Raw genomic sequence first — 22,039 nt, forward strand, 5'->3', positions numbered from 1 at the left:
TTTCAAATAGAAGTGAAAGGTAACAAGATCTGAGCTATAAATTAAGCAAATGTCAAGTTCCCTTAGACTTATAGTGAACAAAGTCCACCCTTAGGTTCCAAATCAGATCATCAGAAAGAATCAGAAAAACTAAGGTCTCAATCACCTTAATATCTTTGAAATACAGTGAAAGGAGGCAGAATTAGTTGCCACTATCTTTTATTCATTCATTATCATCCCTTCCCTGGTCTCCACACTTCCATTCAATAGGAATCAAGAAATCTTCCTCTGAGCTTTCACATGTATATCACCTTGACCTCACAGTATTTAAGATAGATTATAAAAGTATCTAAAATCTAAAATACATAACAATACTGAAAAATCCATGAAGAAATTAGGCAAAGAGAAAATAAGGATAGAAAAAGTTCAGATAAGCTGCAGGTAAGTTGAGCACATAAACACTATGAGGTCCTTCCCATTTGCTAATTGGAAGTAACACTTGAGTCTTCTTCTAGGTGAGCATTAGTATCAGATTTCTTTCTGTTGGACGGGCCCCCCCATAAGGCATCATGGACACCATGGCTTCTTGGGTCTGAGAGACAGGAGGCTGTGTTGGGCAGGAAAGGATCAGAAGGAGGAATGGGACAAGGCTGGTCACACAGTCCCTTCTCACCTTAGATGGGGTCCTGACTTGTATTCCAATCACTTTCTAGTATCTACCCCAATCTTCCACTCCCAGCCCACCCTACATGATACCGTGAGTACTTACCAAGACCCAAGCAAGAAACTCTGAGTCCTGATTTTCCAAGATTCCTGGAACAAAAACAAAGCAACATGTGGTCATTGTTTCCTCAGGGGCACTGTGTACATTTAACCATGAAGATTCTATCTCACTTTGATGACAAGGTGCTTGACTAGAGTTGTGGTAGAGGCAGAGCCCCAGGCACAGGCTGTGGCCTTGGGGAGACCAGACCCTCTTGTTCATCTCCATTTGGGCACTAGGGGCTCAGAAGGTTCCCAGGTTCAGCACAAGAACAAATGTCCCCAGCAAACACAGCTGTTCAGCCCCGAATGATAGTTTTTATTAATTTGTTTACAAATTGTCTTTCTCTCTCATTCTATAATCTGAGTCCCTTGAGGACAAGATCTATATCTTATTAATTAACCAACCAGCCATTCATTATTTATCCATTATTCATCAGTAGAGCCTGATGCCAGTGGACCCTTAACATATATTTGTTGGCTGAGTCACTGACAACCTAATCTCTAAAGCAGAGTATTATCACTAGTGGATGGAGATTATTAAAAGAACAAATACAAAATCCTTCAGGCTACTTAAACTAAATTATATTATTTTTTAATAAAGTGCTACATAAAATTGGTACAAGAAGGCAAGACGTCCTTTTTTAAATTGTTATTTTTCCCCCCTCATTAACACCTTTGCTTTTCAACCCTGAAATGTACCATGGAAAGGAAATATATTTCCACTCTCTAAGCAGGGACTCTAGTCTTTATTGGAAGGCGTGCCCATGGAGTTCCAGACCGAACCCATCATCTAACTGCTGTCAGAGCAGAAACCAAATTCTCAGAGAGAGGATGCCTCAAAGAATTTTGTAGGGGTCCAATGTGAGGAGGTGAGGCTTAAATAATTGAAACTTGGCAGAAAATTACATTCCTTTTTGTTGTTTAAATTTCATTTTCCAATTACAGTTTATATTCAGTATTATTTTGTTATCAGTTTCAGGTATACAACATAGTGTTTAGACAATCATATAATTTACAAAGTGATGCCCCTGATATTTCAAGTACCCACATCCCTTATATCCTGATCAGATGCCCTTATGAGAACACGTTCCCTCCCCACCCCAAACAAAACAGCACCCACAAGCTTATCCAACGGCAGCACCACTCAGCTCCTTCAGGTCCTCCCTGGATCAGAGTTAGTACTTTGTGCTCTCGTTTTTGCATCACTTTCTTTCCTCTACTTGTTATTAGTGTTTATAAAATCACCTAAGCAACACATTTAGTTTGATAGCAGAGTCCAAAGTGCATTGTATTGCAGAGTTGAAAGACCCTGGTCTCTATTCCATTTCCCCATCTAGGTACGTAATCTTGAAAAAGTCACTTCCTTCCTACAGGGTTTAAGTTCTTCATTAGCAGAATGGGATATTAAGACTGTGTCATTCATCCAGCATCACTGTTATGGGCCTGTGACATGACAACATCTGCTAAAGTGTTGTACAGTAAACAACAGCAAGCCACAATTAGTTTTGGTGCTTTCTGCCTCTGCTCACCCTTCACAGACATAGTGCTGAATTTCCCAGTACGAACTGGATATGTCCACCTGGAAGGAAATTCTTGCATAAAGGGGGGGTGTGAAAAATATTTTGAATTACTGTACTAAGAGAAAAATAATCAGACCTCTCCATGAAAATAATTTGTATAAGAAATTGTTATTTTATCTATTTTATTTATCTTTAAATTACACTTGTACATCAAAAAATATTATTCTTTTAGTAGTTTCTCAGAAAACTACAGGCTGTGCAACCAGAAGATCTTTCTTTTAGTCTGAAAGTCTACTGATTTTAAGAATGGGAATTAAGAGCAAAAGCTATATAGTGGGGAAAATAAAAAAAGACAACAACAAAAGCATATACATAAATGTGATTAAGAGTCTTCCAGGCAGACTTATTTAACACTAATGAGTCAGCAAAGATTTATGGAAAGGTGGACACATTCAGGTAATGTCCAGGTCATGGGGATCCAGGGAGAAAGCAGGCCCAGGGTCTTTGGGGGTACATGGGAAGGAGGCTACTATCTCAGGCTTGTATTTGCATACCTATGTGCATGTAATGGGGGGGGGGCGGGAATCTAGGTAAGGATTTTTATTTTGTTTTAAGACCATTCAATGATTCTGAGAACAACAGGAAGGAGGGAGGTGGTACAGAAAATTATGCAGAGCACAACATTTTTATCACAAACTCAAATAGGGCAAGGTTATGTCACTGGGCACCGAAGGTGGGGAGACCTGCCCTATGACAGTGACTTAGGAAGATAATGACCACTCTGCTATGGGTTTGGAGGACCAAATCGAGAAAGTTGAGAATCGTCAGCAAAAACAAACTGCAAAGTAGCAAGTGCTAAATGTGGCCCATTTTTGCCACGGCTGCTTAAATGCCCAGGCCAGCTTTTCTGGAAGGAAAAGTCTTAGCAGATTTTGCACCGTAAGAAAAGTTCAGGTGTGGTGGTGATAGGTTCTGCACTGAGCCACGATGTTTTTATTTCCTTTAACTCTTTTAAAAAATATCTTCACCCTCTAAAGCAGCGGTTCTCAACCTGTGGGTCGCGACCCCTTTGGCGGCCGAACAACCCTTTCACAGGGGTCGCCTAAGACCATCCTGCATATCAGATATTTACATTATGATTCATAACAGTAGCAACATTACAGTTATGAAGTAGCAACGAAAATAATTTTATGGTTGAGTCACAACATGAGGAACTGTATTTAAAGGGCCAGAAGGTTGAGAACCACTGCTCTAGAGGGAATGGTTACCATGTTCAGGTGGCTGTTTTTAAAATGAAAGGCATTTTCTGTGTACAAGCCATACCTCTTAGCCCATTGTCCCGAGTTTGTCCGGGGCTGCGTATCTTTGTGAGACTCTTATCTCATAAAGCACTCTCAACACATGACGATGCCTCTCACTCTGCAGATGGACAGGGTAGGAGGAATTAGCTCCCTCCAATTCATGGCATGGAATTCCAACACAATTTCCACAATTCCAAATGGCGCATCTGCATCCTCCTGCCTGGGTTTAGGTCTGTGCAGTACTAACTGGAGATGTGGCAATTGTCCAGTTGTGCTGATCTACTTAAGCTCTGCTGGACAATAGGACGCACATACTGGATGCATTTGAGCTAATGAGTACAACGTATATTACCCCAAGGCTTGTTTGTGTGGCCAAGTTTGTGTGGCCATAATGGCCAAGTTTACACATCATGCTGGGCTATAACAGATGCCCGGGAACCTTCATTATCTCACCCATATGGAATTTTTGTGAACACTTGATGATCTTGGTGTGACAATGCACAACAAATAGCTTTATAGGTTTTCATTTTATTTCTCAATTCCTCAGCATTTGCACAATTGAGTCTGCATAAAAATGCACATCAAATTTCCAGCTAGATTGAATCCCTTTCTCATTTGATTCAAAATACTAGTTTCAGTGCATGGGGTTAACTATTTTATCCGTGTCAGATAGACCAGAAGGAAGCCTCAGCGTGTTCATTTTTAGTATCTGTTCCTGTTTAACTCAAAATAAAAGCTCCTCTTTCCCAGGTGAACCTGAGCTGCTCTGCTGCTAATATTAGAAATGGATGACATCAGTGTGGGGGCATGGGACACTGAGCTTTGTGAGTCAAATTTTGGAAATCCTCAGTATTAAATCAAAACTTCAGGGAAGAGTTGCCTGGAGAAGGGATATCGCTTCCGAGAACTCAGCGACTATCACTTAGTCAGTGAATACTTGGCTGAACTTATTTTAGGGCAATGGCAGAGGCATTAACTATAATTCCTGGTGTTGTTTTGTGGAGCATCCATCAGGCTCTCTTTGATTTTAAGGCGATAATGGAGCATTGAGAACTGAAATAAAGCATCACTTAGGCACAGCATCGCAAGCCATTCGTATGCTCGCCATTCCTTTACAAATCACAGATTCTAACAGCAGAAGATTAGCAGCCCAAATGTGTTGTTTTAAATTGATTGCTTCTAAATACTTGCATTTTAGACATTATTCAGAGTTGTAAGTGGCTCGAGAAAGAAGTGTAGCTAGGTAAAATAGGCACCTTGCCTTTTATTTAAGGTTGACACAACAGGGACAACTAAAAGCCCATGTAAGGGGTTCCGGTGGCCATGCAGGATGGCAGGAATAAGTTTCGATTTGACCTGCTTTCATGTGCTCAGATCATTACATCATCTGCTGTCTCACTCTATTTAAACACCTTTCTATCCCTCTCACTCACACTCTGCTGTCATGGGGCGCCTCATCTGGAAGTTAGCAGTCAAATCTGAGGTATAGAAAATTTTTAAAAAACAAGAAATGTACATTTAACCTTTCCTTACAAATCCAGGGCACAAGGAATATTCATTTGTTAGTCAGCGGCTTTTGATGGTTGCCTAAGAACATACATTTTGATCGCCATGAAGGTGATTTCAAACTGTAATATGCTTTCTTATGAAGGCACCATTCATCACTGTTGATAAGAGAATAATGACTCATTTGGAAACCAAAAAGCCAAGCATTTTGATGACAGGCACTGACAAATAGCACAATGGAACTTTATTTCTTTCTTAACTTCTATTGAAGTAGCAACATGATTCTTTTAGATTCTTTGAGTTATAGGTTTAAGTCATGTGTCAGTTGTGAATTCCAAGAAATGATGTAAATTCTTATTTTTTTGAACATATAAAATCACCTGTTAATGTGTATCATTCTAGAAAAGTCTGGAGAAGTATGGCAAAAAAGAGACTTCCACATAATTAATTATTTCAGTAGAGATGTACCAAGTTTCAACCATATACAAAGCCTTGTATTAGGGTATTGGAGTGGGCTAAGTAGCAGATAGTTGCTGCTCTCATGGAGCTTACACCAAAGAAAGGGGAATGACATGACGTTATATAGTAAGTTTGCTATTTGATTATAATCCTAATTAAAAGGACAGTGAGCCCTAAGTGTAAAATTGGGATGTCGGGGAAGCTGACATTGGCTGGATGATTATAAAAAGCTTCTCTAGTAGCATGTAATCTGAGAACCAATGAAGGAGTAGGAGGTTACTTAATGAAAGGAGTAGGGATCAGCATGATGAGCTGAGCAAACAGCATGTGCAAAGACTCAGAGTTTGGAAGAAGCATGAGTAATTGAAAAAGTGAAAGAGTATAGGGCAGTGGAAGAGTAGAGTGCAGAGTGACTCCAAATGAATCTGGGGTAGTGACAGGAAGTGCATCAAACAGGGCCTTACTGATTAGTTTATGCTACCAATTTTGGTCTTAATATGAAGAAGTAATGGAAAACTACTGGGGAAAAAACACACAGCAAAAATAGGTTAAAGAGATGCAAGAAGAGGAGGTAGGAGGTTGCTTTGGAAATCCTGATGAGAAATAATGATACTCTAAAATCGGATTTAGTGGACATAGGAGAATGGGGTACATTCCAGATATTCTGACCCATTAAAATCTATAAGACTTTGTGTTTGTTTGAAAATGAGGCTGAAAGAGAAGATGGAGTAATGGGTCATTCTCAGATTTTTGACTTGGGCAGCTGGGTGAAGAGCGGTACATTTCACTAGATTAGGGTTCATTTGAGAAACAGAGGTTTTTGACTCATCTTTGGGCATGTGGGCAAACATGCATCAATATTCTAGCTAGTTGCCTGGAACTCAGAGTGGGGAGAGGCATTTTCTAGGTATCGAGGCTAACAGGTGCCATGGGCTTGGGTCAACTGCCAAAGGAGACCATGTTCAGTTGGAGAAGAAGGTCACGAACCTAGCCTTGAGGAGCTCCAACATTTTAGGTGGCAGCAGGCAGCTGCAAAGGAAGGAGTGGTAGAGATGCAGAAGGACACCAGGAAAGTGTCAGTGTAGAAGCCAAGGTGGAGATGGTTTCAACAGGGTGGAGAGGTCCAGTACTGGGAGGGCAGAGAAGTGCCCTTACTGTTCAGCAGCATGGGACTGTTGTCGACTTCTGTAGCAGTCACTTCAGTGGTGCTGTGGATGGGAGTGCAGCTGGGTTGACTGAGGAGAGCGGAGGTACAGAAACGATGCTGTGTGTGACCTTGCGCAGGTTACTTAGCCTTTGTAAGCCTCTTTACTCATTCATAAATGGAAATATTAATAGCCCACCTTTATTTTTGAGATTGAGAAAATATAAATGCAGCACCAGTCCCAGCACATTTCAGTGTTCAATAAGTGCTCCTTGCTTTTGCCCTTTCTTATTTCCTACGAAAAGTAGTATCTCAAACATTGAATTCAGGTACTGAAGCTGGTAGGAGGCCCACAACCCCGATCTCATGATCCTTTTACTTTGTGGATTTGTGCTTAGATATCGCAACTGTCCTAAATCTATGAAATGCGCACTGTGAGTCATTTTGCTGGAATCATTAGAAAAGTGGGAACTAGGAGATAAAGATAGATAAGGGAAGCAAAGGAGAAGGTGGCAATTTTTTGGCAAAGTTTGGAGAAGTCATGTGGGTTTGAGGAATTTAGAATAGTTCTTTCGGAGTCACCAGGAAGGGGAAATGGAGATGGGACATGATGCTGTGTGGGTGGGGTTATCCAAACTTGTGAGTTCTGCATGGGTGGGGTGGGGATTGAGAAATACTCGCCCAGGTCTAGTTATTGATTCTGCTTTTTCTATCTCAAGTATCCAAAGCATCATAATAGCTGGAAATCAATAACTCAGTCTTAAATCAGAAGAATCTAGAACCTTTAACTCCAGGGTATATAATTTTGGGAGACGGGGGCAGGTCATGAACTTGGGATAGAAAAAAATACATTTTTATTTTTCACCAACTTAACTAAAATTTAGCATTTCTTCAAGTATGACCATAGGCAAGAAGTATTCACATTACCCATGATTTTGCTACCAATCAATTACAGGTAGTTCTCTGTCCCAGTTGCTCCAGAGATCAGAAAGTTATTAGCACTCACCATTCAGCCTCATTACCATTTGGAAACCATGGTATTCTACTTGCTCCCAGAGCTTATTATTTAATATATTAACAGCAAGTGCATGTCTTATGGGGTTGCAAATTTGGATTATAAATACTCTGAACTGTATTTCAATTGAATGGACTCCTGTGTATTTTGTTGTGTATTTAAAAGCTCTTTTTCTGAATAGTCTGTAGGCTTCGATGAATTGCTAGAGGGGTCTGTGCATGAAGAATCTTGGACGCAGATGAAAGATAAAGGTTGTTTTAAAAATGCCTCTTGGGGCATCCATCTGCCACAATACAACATGAGTTTACAAGGATATTTTTCAAATGGGAGGGGAGAAAATCCTAAAACATATTTAAAAGCAATATTAAATATGCAATCCCCCACTCCTACTATTTAAAATGTGTATAATGTAAACTATAGTGTTGGCGCTTAACTATCCTGACTTATTTGTTTAATTTTAGTAAATTAAAAAATATTTCTTAAGCCCTGCTGGATTGAATTCAAAACTCAGGCCCAGTGCTTGTGTTATCTCTGCTTGTATATAAGCCCTTGACTCTAAGTTCACCCATTACAGGGCCTCATCCATCTACCTGCAGGGGGAGCTGCCTGCTTACCCTCTGGGGCAGAGGTGAGAGCACAGGATTTGCCCACCCCAAGGTTCTGGGGTCTTAGCAAAAAGTGGCTTGCCTCATGCACAATATTTTATAACATTTTACTTTAATGTAATTCATTTATTCAACCATTTCATATTCCATGGAATATATTTCTGTTTGTTTGAATAGAAAATAATGTTTCCTTCTTAAATCTTCAAGCAAGTTTGTTATCTTAGAGAAGTGCCATTTGGCTCCATGGCTTAACTGGGTGCCCCTGGGCACCCTCTGCTGCCCCCATTTGAGAGGCCTGCCTGTCAATTATTGCCTGTCATTTACACCTTAGTGGGAAAGCGTTTCAGACCTTTTTTCTTACATCAGTTTGGAGGGATTTGAAGGTATAATCAAGAGAGAAAGCACTGAAACACTGATAGAAATGGAAGGGGGAATAAAGGTGGGGTAGAGGAAGCAAGTCCCCAAAGGGAGGAATACACTTTGCCCCCTTCCTAATTGTGCCCAGGGTCACCCCTCTCTTCACAACAGAATGATCACCTTCCTACATAAATATCATATGCACACCTGCTGAAGCAAAGGTCGAGCCTCCCCTGGCATCCACACTGTCATGAGAGCTATGATTAGTTTCCACTGTAATGAGATGTGCAGTTTTCAAAGGCAAACGAAACAAACAAAAAAGCATAGGAAGGAGGAGTTCATGCTCCACATCTTTTCAATTTCACTTACTGTGGGGGAGTTTCTTTCTCCTTAGAAAGCAAAGTCAGCAGCGCAATGCAGACTGAGGCACGAGTCTGAGTGAAAGGCAGGTTGATGTTTCAATATCCACTTAATCAAAAGCAAATGCTTTCAGCCATAATACATTAGTTTGCCTTCCACTTTCCTTGACAGAGGACCAGAAAATTCATGCCTGTTTTCTCTGTGTGTCCATAGCCTTTAGATCTGCTGTCAGAGTGCCATACATCATGGGGCATGTTATTCACATTGTGTATGAGGTTTTCTCCTTTCAGACTGAGATCTGTGAGGGCAGGCACTGAGACATCTGCTTAGCACAGTGAGAGGTGCATAGTGGATGTTCAATGATGCTCACAGTGGATGCTCTAATGCTATCATCTTGCTGTGGTTATGAGAGGCGCCAATATAATCAGGTCAGAGAGGTCAAGGAACAAACGGCATCAAAGCGTTACCAGAGTGTTACATTTAACAAGCACCAGAGCAATCAGGAAGGTTAGGAGGGGGAGATGGAACAATCAACTTTTATGGGACACAGCTGCAGCCAGGGAGGTTACGGAGATGGCTGCAGCCCGGGAGTAAACTGAAAAGCAAGCAACCTGATAAGAAAGTGGACAGGCATTAATTCACAACGGCGCCAAGATTCCCAGAAGAGTGACCCCTTTGCTTCCCCCGTTTGCTCCCCCCGTTAGCTAGAAAAAGTATATAACCTATGCCTGAACCCTTAGTCGGGGCTCACGGCCGCTGCTCTGCCGCGTTCAGAGTGAGTTGTTGTGGGCCCCAACATGTTGGAAGCTAAATAAACCCCTTGCGTTTGCATAGAAAGCGTCTCTTGGTTCTTTGTGACAGCGGCTTGCACCCCGGACTTTACATTTGGAGGTCTCCACCGAGATACCGGCGGGGGTGAGAGGGACCCCTTATTTAGGGCTGGAGGCTCTCCCCCAGCGGGGAGGAGAGGGACCCCCTATTTAAGGCAGGAGGCTCTCCCCCACTTGTCGCCGGGCACGCAGCGAGGTATTTGTTGCAGCCGCCTCTGGGTTCCAACAGACGCTTCTTGGGGTAAGTGACGGCGCCTTTCTGAATAGCGATCGCTTAGATATTGGAAACACAAATTTAGTTAGAGCTGGCAAATCTGTTTGGTCGGGTGGCTGTCGGGGAGGGGCGTGAGCCTCCCCCGACTGCGACAGACAGACGTGTCGGGAGGTCGCAGGCCACAACCCCGGGGGACGCCCTGGTGGAGTCTGGAGAGGACCAGGGACGCCTGGTGGACTCCTGTCTGTTCCGTCAGTTAGGTACGGATTCTGATTCTGGTTCTGTAGTTCTGTTGCCAGCTAGGTCAATTGGTTCTGTAAAACCTTCTTTTTGGATCCTTCGATTTTTGTCTCAACGCGTTGTGTCTGTCTTTGTCTTTTGTTCTTTGTTTCTTGTCGTTGGTGTGTTGGTGTGTTGGTGTGTGTGTGTTCTCTCCTCCACCCTCTGCTCCCTCCCTCTACCCTCTGCTCCTCCTGGATGGACGCTGTGGAATGGACTCAGACTGCTCCTTTGGGTATTGTGATTGATCAGTTCAAGGAGATTGCGGAGGCTTTAGAGCTCCCTCAGAAATTGGGAAGTTGTTAAGAATTGAATGGATTGTTTAAACTCTGAATGAATGTCGGGTGAAAGTATGTGAGTGTAAAGACGGGGAGGGAGGGGGGAGGGGGCAAGTGTGCTGGAGCGCGGTGCGCGGTGACCGCAGCCCTCGCCCGGGAGCCTGGCCGCGCCACGGGCCCAGGCAGCTGGGCTGCAGCGGCTGAGGCCCGGTCGGCGGCGGGTGCTGGGCCGGAGCTGGAGCCCGAGCTGCGCAGCCTGGAAGAGGCCGGAGGCCGGGAGAGGCGGCGGCAGCCCAGGCAGCCCGAGCCCCGCAGCTTGGGCCTGCGCTCGCTCAGCGCCATAGGCGGCGGCGCTGGGGGGCTCGGGCCGGGCGCGGACTCGTTCGCGGAGCCTGGCGGCTGCGGCTGCGGCCGGCGGTGGCCGGCGTTGGCCCCGGGCTTGTGTGGAGCGCGGGGGGGCGGGGCCGGCGAGTCGCTTGCAAGAGGCCGGAGCAGCGAGGCCCCCGGCGGCGTCGGGTCCGGGGGAAGGTCTGGGAAAGGTCCCGCGCGGAGCCCACGGGCCGGACAGCTGGGGGCGGCGCGGCTACTCTGGACGGGAGCAGGGCTCTTCCCATGGAGATCGCGCCAGCTAGATGACAAAAAGTCCTTCTTGTAATTGAAAAGTTTTAAAATGTGTCTGGTATTTCTGTTCACATGTAAAGAGAAAAGCTGGTTTAAAACTAATGCGCGCAATTGTCCTGTTTTTGGACATTTAGATAGAGTTTTGAACTAGAGTCTCTTCACACATGTACAGAATAAAACCCAAGACTGATTATTTCCTAAGGAAAATAGCTAATTTTACCCAGGGAAGCAATGCAGGCTTGTTCTAGCAACAAGCCTCCAAAAGAAAATTCAGTAAGATTGCCTCTGTTACAAAATTTGCCAAAGTACATGCCTTAATAATAATAATTGGATTTGAATCTCAAGAAATTATGTAGCTACAAATTTGCCTCTTGACTTTCCCGAGAGAAAAATGGTGGTTTTAAAGTCAAGGGCTGGGCCAGGCCTGTTTGCCAGCCTCAGGTGTGGTTTTCCATAGCTGCTGGAAACTTGAGACCTTAAAATTTACTGAGTCAAACAATAAAAAAAAATGTTCATCTAGGTATTATTAATCTGAATGTGCCTCATACAAAATCTAGAGGGTAGAATTGAATCTATTGGTTAATTGTGCCTTATATTTTTGAAGTTTACAAGAAGTCGCTGACCACAGAGAGACAGACAGCTATCCCAAGATGACGTCAACAAGGCCTGTATACTCACAAACTGATAATTGCTAGCTGTGGTGATTCAAAGTTTTAATGGGGAATGTTATCTATCTTTATTGTTTAAGTATATGTCTTTGTTGTTTAAAATTGTTTAACTAGTGAAATTTTTGTTTGTATCTCCAAAAAAAAAAAAAAAGATGAATGTATTGCTAATCTGAGGAATGTTAATTACTTACATGTCACCTTAAAAATTAATTAAGGCTCAGAGTTCTAACTAACTGGAATGTACAGCTTTGATGTGATGGAGGAAGGTAAAGAAATACTTAATGGAAGGTCTGAGGCATGGTTATGCATTTTTGAAGGACATAGAAAGAAGGTTTGAAGGCTAACCTAAAAGAATGAAATTTGTAAAGATTGTGTATGTAATAAAAAGAAAAAGATAAATGTTAAAAGAAAGATGAATGCATGATAGACCAGTAAGCTGGGACAAGTAGAATAGGGAAACTAAACAAAAATCCTGTTTTCCCTAAACCAAAGACATTTGGAGTAAATGCTTTGCATTTGCCTCCCTAAACAAAGGTTAAATCGTTTATGTCAATCTGATTAGTGTCATTTGTTGTCCATGCCCAGGGACAAATGAAGTTAGGAAATAAGCCTTATTTTGATTAGTTCTTTCATTCAGGAGGAGCTAACCCGGTCCCTCCCTGCAACATGAATGATAAAATGTATGTTAAGAAATTTTAAAATTGCTCAAAACTCGCTGCCTTGGGTCCAGTTCTGCATGTATAAAAAGGGACAGAGTAAGGTTTAGTAGCAGGAGTGGAGAGGCAGGCAGAGCAGGAGCAGGCCAAAAGAAGCTGGCGAGGCCATCCAAACCACCCAGCCGCTATTGGCCAGAGCCGCCTGAGGCAGACCTCCTCGGACTGGCAACAGCTGACTCTGACTAGGACAGGCTGGGCTCTTTCCAACTGGGCCCCCATGAACCGATGGTCGAAATGAAAATCGGGGGCCAGACTGTGAACTTTATGGTTGGTACAGCGGCAGAGCACTCGGTAGCTACTCAGAAGGTAGCTCCCCTCTCAGGACAGGAAGTCACCATTATTGGAGCTACCGGGACCACAGCTGCAGACTGTTCTGCCGCCCCCGCCGATGTCAGTTAGGCGGCCATCAGGTGGTTCATGAATTCCTGTATTTGCCAAATTGCCTGGTCCCTCTAATGGGCAGAGACCTTTTAGCCAAAATGAAAGCAGAAACCACTTTTGCCCCAGATGGTTCAGCACAGCCCTGCCTAGGTGAAGAGACCTCTTCAATGATCCTGCCCTTAGCAGTGCCGAGGGAGGAAGAATGGAGACTTTATACCCCCCCCAGCCAAAGGCCCCCACATCTGTTCCTGTCAGGCCCCCATCAGGGGACTTGGATGATGTTCCTGTTATCTGCTCAAGAGCCCAAGACTGTAAAGATACTTGTTCACTAAAAAGATAATTGTCTCTTTTCTTGAGAGGGCTCCAGAGGGCGCACGAGGACATTTGGCTGCGCCTTGGCGCCACCCAGGCAAAAGGCCCTACACCCAACTCCGTGGTGCTGACGACCCCCACCGCTCTCAAGATAGACGGCGTCGTGACCTGAGTCCATCACACCCACGTCCGGTCAGCGGACCCATCCATGATCCGGAAAGACTTCGTCAAGCTACAGCGTGCTCGACCTGCCTGATGCTGGTAACATTGAATAGACTTAGATAATGCCTGCATCTTCATGGACATGGCTCCAAAGAGACAAGGACAATTTATAGAATCACATGTTTAGTAGCAGAAGATGTGGCTGCCTAAAGCGGCCATGATGCCTATATTATGTTTCATTGTCACATTAACCTTTAATTCTCTTGCAGGTTTAAATGTATGTTGACTATCCTGGAAGGGTACTATGTGGGGTGAGCCCCAAAAAGTAAAGGGTGCCTAGCTGCCAAGAGGGCAGGTGCCCACCTGGGCAGGGAACAGTGCCCATCAGGTTTTGGTCTCTGTTGAGAGACAGCTAATAGTTGGCAGCCTGTGTACTGCTTGCAGGCCTTTATGACCATGCCCATGTCAGGGGTAGTCTGAAAAGAAAAAAAAAAAAAAAAAAAAAAAAGCCTGTTTAGAGTAAAAAGTCTGAAGCATAGTTATACATAAAAAGAAAGTTTAATGCCAACAACTAAAAGGAATTGGCAAGGAAAGTCAGAAAATCTTAGAGTAGATCAGTATGTCTTTCTTCTTATGTAATTCCTCCGAAATTTGGCGATGCTAACATGGCAATACATTTCTTTGCATAGATTCAATAAGACCGGTTCCTAATAGTGGTTTTATTAACGAAAAACTTTGACTGGAGTATCATGTTTTAAAGAGCCCTGTCTAAGCTCTAAAGACTTGAAGCCAGTAAAAATGCCACGAAGGAAGCCTGGTATTCTGCTTGGAAGCCCTGAAGATGGCTGGCGCTGGAGTGTCAGGCCGATGCCCTACCATCACTGGCGGTTGGTAAGAGTAAAAGGGGAGCAGTAGGGATGCCTCTACGTTCCTGCGGAGCCCCCACACGCTCTGGGCCGCAACAAGTAGGAGGGCTACTGAGATGGGCTTAAAGCCTGGAGCGTGGGCTCAGGTGGAATTGCTACAGGTGAAGAATTCACCTAACTCAGCAGATACTGCAGGCGGGCCTGATGGCAGCTGGGTGGCATGGCTTCCTAGCCCTACGGGGCACATTAAAATTCAACCATGAAATTCCAGCAAAGGTAGTCAGTTACCATTCTTGTTGTGTTTATACAAACATCAGGACAGTAGATAAATTAATCTTAATTTGGCTTTTTAATAGCCATGGAGAAATTTTAAGAAGAAAAATCCTATTTCAATAGAAGTTGCTAAAGCTAAAATAGTTTCTTTCCTTATCATCAGGCAACAGTACTCAGCCTTAGCTGAGCCTGAGGGTCTCTAAGATTAGAAACCGTCCACAGAAAAAGGGGGGAATGAGAGGCGCCAATATAATCAGGTCAGAGAGGTCAAGGAACAAACGGCATCAAAGCGTTACCAGAGTGTTACATTTAACAAGCACCAGAGCAATCAGGAAGGTTAGGAGGGGGAGATGGAACAATCAACTTTTATGGGACACAGCTGCAGCCAGGGAGGTTACGGAGATGGCTGCAGCCCGGGAGTAAACTGAAAAGCAAGCAACCTGATAAGAAAGTGGACAGGCATTAATTCACAACGGCGCCAAGATTCCCAGAAGAGTGACCCCTTTGCTTCCCCCGTTTGCTCCCCCCGTTAGCTAGAAAAAGTATATAACCTATGCCTGAACCCTTAGTCGGGGCTCACGGCCGCTGCTCTGCCGCGTTCAGAGTGAGTTGTTGTGGGCCCCAACATGTTGGAAGCTAAATAAACCCCTTGCGTTTGCATAGAAAGCGTCTCTTGGTTCTTTGTGACAGCGGCTTGCACCCCGGACTTTACAGTTAAAGACCACATTGCTCCTCACTTGTTCCCCTCTGTTGGCTCGGAAGGCTCTATGGTTTATTGGAAATCACGGGCCAACACAGTGCTGAAGTACAAATAGTGCAGAAGTGCCTCTACCCTTCACTATCAGTGAAACCTGGGGAAAGTTACTGAACCTCTCTGTGCCCCATCTGTTACTGGGGTAATAATAGAAACTACCTCAGAGGGTGATTGTGAGGAAAAATGCATGTAAGATAGTACTTGGCACATGGTAAATACTCTCTAAGTGCAAGCTGTTAACAGACAGACACAGGTTTGGATCTAAGTTTTGCTATCTCCTGGTTGCCGTGGGAATCTCATTCACCACATACAGGTTCCCTCTTCTGTAAAATGAGTTTCTACACTCTCCCTGAGAGAAGGAACACAGGAAACATTGTGGCCTTTGACTCTTCTCTCAACCAATGGAGGTGTTAGGGCGGCTCCTTCTTCTAATTTTACAAGAGGCTGGAACTTGGGAACCTGCTTAGCAGGATGCATTCTAACCCTGCTCATACCCTTCCTCTTCTTCCCTGCCTTTCCAGCTAACTGTGTCTCCGTTTCAACAGGAGGGCCAATGCCAGGCCTCTAGTATTAGACTTAGAGCCTTGGGCAGGGGTGAGAGGGGGAATCATGACCAAGGTCTACTTCTATGTTTAGATCTTACCCTTTAGTTCCAGCCAGCCCACCTTCAGGTCACCTCATCTGAATCTTCAGTGCACACACCCCTCAAATTTGGAATACCAAGTTGTGGCTCCCCCTGCTCCCCTTCCTCCAAAAATACATTTTAATTCCCAAAGATTTGTTTCCCCTCTTCTTAGGCCTCTACAATCTGCAAATCTTGAAGAGCCTACTTCTGCACATCCCTGACCCCATCCTGGCTTCTTCACAGCCACTACCAGGTCAGACTTTTATGACGAATGGCTTTTTACCTGTTCTTCTGCTTCTAGATTCTCTCCTGTTCTTTCTCTGTTTATCTAACCCACCTTACCACCTTAATTGTATGTAGTAACTATTGTTCATGTCTTACTGCCTTTCCACAACTGCAAAGTACTTGATGGTAGGATTCAAGCCTGGCTTATATTTGACTTCCTCATAACAATCTGCACCATGAGGTACAAATAAACATTTCATTGACTAAATTGAATGCTCAAATGAGTAAGTCTGAGAAGCCTTTCTTACCTCCTTGATGTAAACTTCCAGAGTTAGGTATTATTTTACTCTTAATTCTTTTGTGTTTAGATTGACTATTAAGATTTAATTGTCCTATTCAACATCATAGTATAATAAGGCATTACAAAATCAAAGGCATGCAGATTTTAAAAAGGAACAAATAAAACGGTCTCTTACTGCAGACAGCATGATTGTCTATCTAAAAAAATTCCAAAGATTTATGAAAAAGCTCCTAGAACTAATAAGCTAATTTAGTCCAGTTGAATGATATAAGGTCAATATATAAAAGTTAATCGTATTTATAGCAATGAACAATTGGCATTTGGAATTCAAAAGAATATTATTTATAGTAGCACCCTAAAAGTAAAATAGTTATTATTTAAAAATCTATCCAAATCTGGGCACTGTCTGTATGCCAAAAATTACAAAACATTGAAGAAAAAATGAAAGAGGACCTAATAAATGGAGAGAGATACCGTGTTCATGGATTGTAAGACTCAACATTGTTAAAATGTCAATTCCTCTCAATTTGATCTGTGGAGTAAATATAATCCCAATTCAAATCCTAGCAATGTTTCATAAATATCAGGGTGATTCTCAAATTTACATGGCAAGATGTAGGAATTGGAATACCCAAAACAATTTCAGAAAGAAGAACAAAATTAGAATGACCCTACCTGATGAATCACACTACCTGAATTCAAGATTTAATATAAAGTGAAAGTAATCAAGTCAGTGTGGTACTGTCAAAAGGAATGAACCGCGTATAAATGGAACAGAATAGAAGCTAAGTGGAACAGAATAGACACTAAGTGGAACAAAACAGACAAGCCAGAAATAATGCCCCCACACAAGTGTAGTCAACTGATTTTTTTATAAAGGTGCAAAGACAATTCAATAAAAAAAATAGTCTTTTTAAGAAATGATGCTGGGACAAATGGGACAATTGTCTATATATATAAAAAATAAACCTTGATAAAAATCTCATAATTCATATAAAAATTAACTCAAATGGATCATAGATCTAAATGTAAAATTTAAAACTTCAAAACTTATGGGAAAAAAATAGGAGAAAATCTGTGAGACTTTAGGTTTGTAGGAAGCTTTAGAAATAGTACCAAAAAGCTGATCCATAAAAAATTTAAAAATTGTACTTCATAAAAATTTAAAACTTCATTCTGTGAAAGATACTGTTAGGAGAATGAAAAGATAAGCTACAGATTGGAAGATAATACCTGCAAAAAAAAAAAAGTAAAAGATGGCCAAAGTACTGAACAGACACTTCACCAAAGAAAATAGTTGGAGGGCAAATGAGCCATATGAAAAAATGCTCAACATCATTAGACACAAGGGAAAAACAAATTAAAACTATAATGAGATAGCACTACACACTTATTAGAATGGATAAGATTAAAAACAAAACCACAACCAAACACAATGCCAAGTACTGGCAAAGATGCAGAGCAAATGAGATTTCATATAGTGCTGGTGGAAATGCAAAATGGTACAGCCCACTTTAGAAAACATTTTGACAATTTCTTATAAAGTTAAACATACCCATACCATGTGACTCAACAATTCCACTTCTAGGGATTTACCCAAGTGAACTGAAAAGTTATGTTCACATAAACCACTCTATGCAGCTTTACTTGTAATCACCAAAAACTGGAAACCACCTAGATGCCCGCATTATTCTAGGTGCTTTCACACATAATTCATGCATATAAAGGCCAACAGTCTTTCTAAGTAGACACTTTTGTGCTCATTTTATTCATGAGAAAGTGGAGGCTGAGAGAGGTTAAGTAACAGGCCAAGATCCCACCCATCTAGCACATGGCAGGCAGAAGTGGAATTCTTTCTGCGGTGGAAGTATGTGCTCCTTCCACTGTCCCATGCTGCCTTCACGTGGCCTGCCTATCTGAAATGAGTCAACAGTTAGCTATTTCAAGAGAGACAGGCAGGGAGAGGGTCTCTGCCTGGCTTGGGCACACTTTGGAGGCCTAGAGATGAGAGAAAACGAATTTCTGTGGTTCTTGCTAGGCATTCAAATCCTCTTGGTGTCTTTTATGGACTCCCCCCTCCACGCCCACCCCTAGCTGCAGCTTTCCACAGTCTCTCTGTGATTGATGCCATGGCAGCAGTGGGAGGTGGTGAACTGCCACTCATCTCACTCCTCTCCCAAGCAGCCTTCTTACAGAAACCACAGGGGGAAAAGTAGGCAGAAGGAAATGTACAGTTCACTTTGTTTAAAATACACAGAACTGGATTGCGTCATTTTTTGCTCTTTTGAAAAAAGGAAAAAAATGAAGTCATTCGCGCTATCTGCTGATTGGCAATAGGATGACCAATGGGGCCTTGACAGACCATGTTCACTGCATGCCATAGGGGTGTGGGGTTAAGGGTTTGGAAAGGGGAATGGAAAGTTTGAAAGAGCTGAGGTAGCCTTCCTTGGAAAAGAAGGTTGAGTCAAGAGAGATTTTTGGTGTAATTCAATCCAACAAACACTTTGGAGCTACTGTGGGCCAGGAGTTAGGACATAAATAAATCATTCTACAAAGTGGATTACAGATTCACTCAGTGCATGTTTATGGAGCACCAGCTGTTGAGGCAAGCACTGTTTTAGGTTCTAGGACTACATGAAATTCCTGACCTCAGGAAGCTTACATTCTAGCAGGCTGGCTCACAGTAAACAAGTAGGCACAGAAATAGCTTCAACAAATGTGAGGTGCTCTGAAAGTATGAAGCTAGAAGATGGTACAGATGAGGTGATCAGCAACAGCCCCTCTGAAGAGGTGACATCTGAGCAGGGACCTGAGCGTGGGAAGGAGCAGCCTCAGAAAGATCTCGCGGAAGAAAGTTTAGGCAGAGAGATAAGCAAGGCCTGGAGGTGAGACAAGCTTGAGGAGCAGAAAGGAGGAGAGTGTGCTGGAGGCCCCTATGAGGAGGAGAATAGTACAAGATGAGGTAAGACAGAGTTGGGAGCCAAGATTTGCCAGGCTTGGGACAAACAGCTCAACTGCTCTTTTCCTAGGCAGAGTTGTACAACCCTGGGGGCACATATGTCTCTTTCCCAACTGTAAGTCTCAGTGTTCTTGTTTCAGGTTCCCTGTTTCTCCTTTCTGTTCACCTTTCCTTTTCTAATGGTATTCTCTCTTGCTCCCTCTGGTCTCAAGTGGCTCTAGTTATCAGGCTCCATCTCTTTTCCCTTCATCAAATTCTGTTCTCAGGAAAGTCAGAACAACTCATTCTCACTAAGGTGGAGATGGCCAACATGACCAAGTGTTGCCTGGCATGAAGAAGGAGGAATTAGCATGCTATGACTCCCAGGGATCAGGGAGAATGGCTCTTTGCATGTGCATCTGCTGGGAATGCTTTTCTTACACATTTTCACTCAAGACCCGGAAGCGCCCCGACGAAGACCTACTTACTTCTTCTACTGATTGCTTTATTGAGTTCAGCCAATGGCTACTGATGTTACCAGACTCTTGTATATACATACAGGCAGTCTTCCTTTCTTTCCCTTTCTTTTCTTTCTTTCCTTTCTTTCTTTTTTTCTTTCTTTCCTTCCTTCCTCCTCCTCCTCCTCCTCCTCCTCCTCCTCCTCCTCCTCCTCCTCCTCCTCCTTCTTCTTCTTCTTCTTCTTCTTCTTCTCTCTCTCTCTCTCTCTCTCTCTCTCTCTCTCAACTTCTAATTGGTTTTTTAGAGAGAGCCGAAAGGAGAGGGAGAGAAACATTGAAGTGAGAATGGAACATTGATTAGCTGCCTTCTGCATGCCCCCTATCAGGGATTGAGCCCACAACCTGGGCATGTGCCCTGAAAAAGAATGAAGCCAGCAACCTTTCAGTGCATGGGATGCTACTCAACCAACGGAGCCACACTGGTCAGGGCCAGGTAGTCATTCTTTTAAGAACTCCAGGATACACAAAGATTTTCCTGAGAGATCTCTTGCTATCTTACTGTGCATGGTTATTTAGAAAGAACCACTGTAGCATAGAGCAGAGAAAAAAAATCCTAAATCTGGAAGTGGGTTAGGTGAATTTCAATCCTTCTTAACTAGAGACGATACGTGTTGGTTAACCCAGGTTGGGGTCTAATTATACCTGTTGCTTGGTACACGATTATTCATGGGACCATCCCTCCTTTTACTTTCAAAAGTATCCTACTTGGGATGATAAATTATGTGGTCTCACTAAACTAATCCAGGGTGACCTTGAGCCTTAGACTGGAGGGAAAATAGATTCCCTTTCTGCAGGAGACAGGAAGAGAGGAAAAAAATAAGTCAGAAGTGAGTGTCTAGGCTCACCCATTTCCACTTTCCCCGCAACCTGCCCACTGTGGTAAAACTGTCCAGAGGATAAGGAGAGATGAGAAGTAACCAGAGATGTCTGTGGGACTCTCAGGACAAACACTCACTCCTTAGGCCCAGGGTACCCAGGAGGATTCCAAACTCTAAGGAGAAGCTTCACACTAACCTCATGTGGCTGGCAGTGGCCTGGAAGTTTCCTAAGCTTCCTGCCAGTCACTGACACCATTTGGGGAAGAAAGAAAGAAGAGGGAGAGAGATTCCCCGTGGCGAGTTTGATCCTTGAAATCAGAAGAGATAGAATTTGCTTTGAATGGGATGTTTTAGGTGCCCCCCTCACCTGACATCAGCAATAATGGAGACTTTAGAGAAAAATAAGATCAGTTATAGGAAACCAAGAAATGTCTTCCCCTCCACCCACATGTAAATAGTAGGGGTTTAATATTATTCCATCTACACTCATATCCTCAGCTCAGCACAGGGCCAGGGGCACGGTAGATCCTCAATAAACATTTGTTAAATAAAGACTTTAACTTCAAGTCATGAAAAATTGCAATCAGACATGGACTATTATAGTATAATCCTGCAGAAATATTAAAACACTTTCTGAAATAATATTCATAGCTATAATTACCATAACAGGAAGGGAAGAAAATCAATCAAGGAATTTAGAAAGTAATCTCTGTCAACTACTGTGCCTTAGATAGTGTTCCATCTCCCCATGGTAACATACTATAAGCCAGTCTCTAATATTACAAGGTTTTAGCCTTCCTTTATGGCGCTTTATATAGGCAATTGCTAGAAGCAAGCTAAAGGGTCATAGCCTCCATTGATCTCAGTTAAGGAATCTCCAGTGAACCAACCTTTACCAGTCGAACTGAACACATTTTGAATAATTATGGATCATTGCCTCTTCTGTCTGCAAAGGGAGAGAAAATAAACTCTAGATTTATCATTAAAATAGCAGATGTTGAAGGAATGCGAATTCAACTCTTGAGACCCTAGTTATTTAATTCGGGGCAGTTTGATAATTACATAAAAATCCCTAAAATAAATATTTTCAATGAAAATACTGGGAGGCGAAAAGTATATGTTTATATAGAGAGCTTGTGTGGAGTTTTTTTTTCCTAAGTAAACAGAAAAATATATCTCTGAGATTAACTTGTAAATACATTATTTTTATTTTTAGAGATATTAAAGTCTGTTAGTATTTAATATTGGT

The 22,039-nt window shown here is 42.8% G+C and overlaps 1 protein-coding gene across 3 annotated transcripts in view; it reads right to left on the reverse strand.

Moving 5' to 3' along the window:
• KCNAB1 (potassium voltage-gated channel subfamily A regulatory beta subunit 1) overlaps window positions 1-22,039 on the reverse strand; it is a 336,005-nt gene that overhangs the window by 92,269 nt on the left and 221,697 nt on the right. For all 3 annotated transcript variants that reach the window (XM_070406935.1, XM_070406933.1, XM_070406934.1), the window contains exon 2: window positions 749-792. In XM_070406935.1, the coding sequence (XP_070263036.1) occupies window positions 749-792 (44 nt within the window). The remainder of the gene's footprint in view (window positions 1-748; window positions 793-22,039) is intronic.

Source organism: Myotis yumanensis, unplaced genomic scaffold (genome assembly GCF_028538775.1).
Source record: "Myotis yumanensis isolate MYYU_CA2020_CCGP unplaced genomic scaffold, mMyoYum1.0.hap1 SCAF_2, whole genome shotgun sequence".
Lineage (NCBI taxonomy): Eukaryota > Metazoa > Chordata > Mammalia > Chiroptera > Vespertilionidae > Myotis > Myotis yumanensis.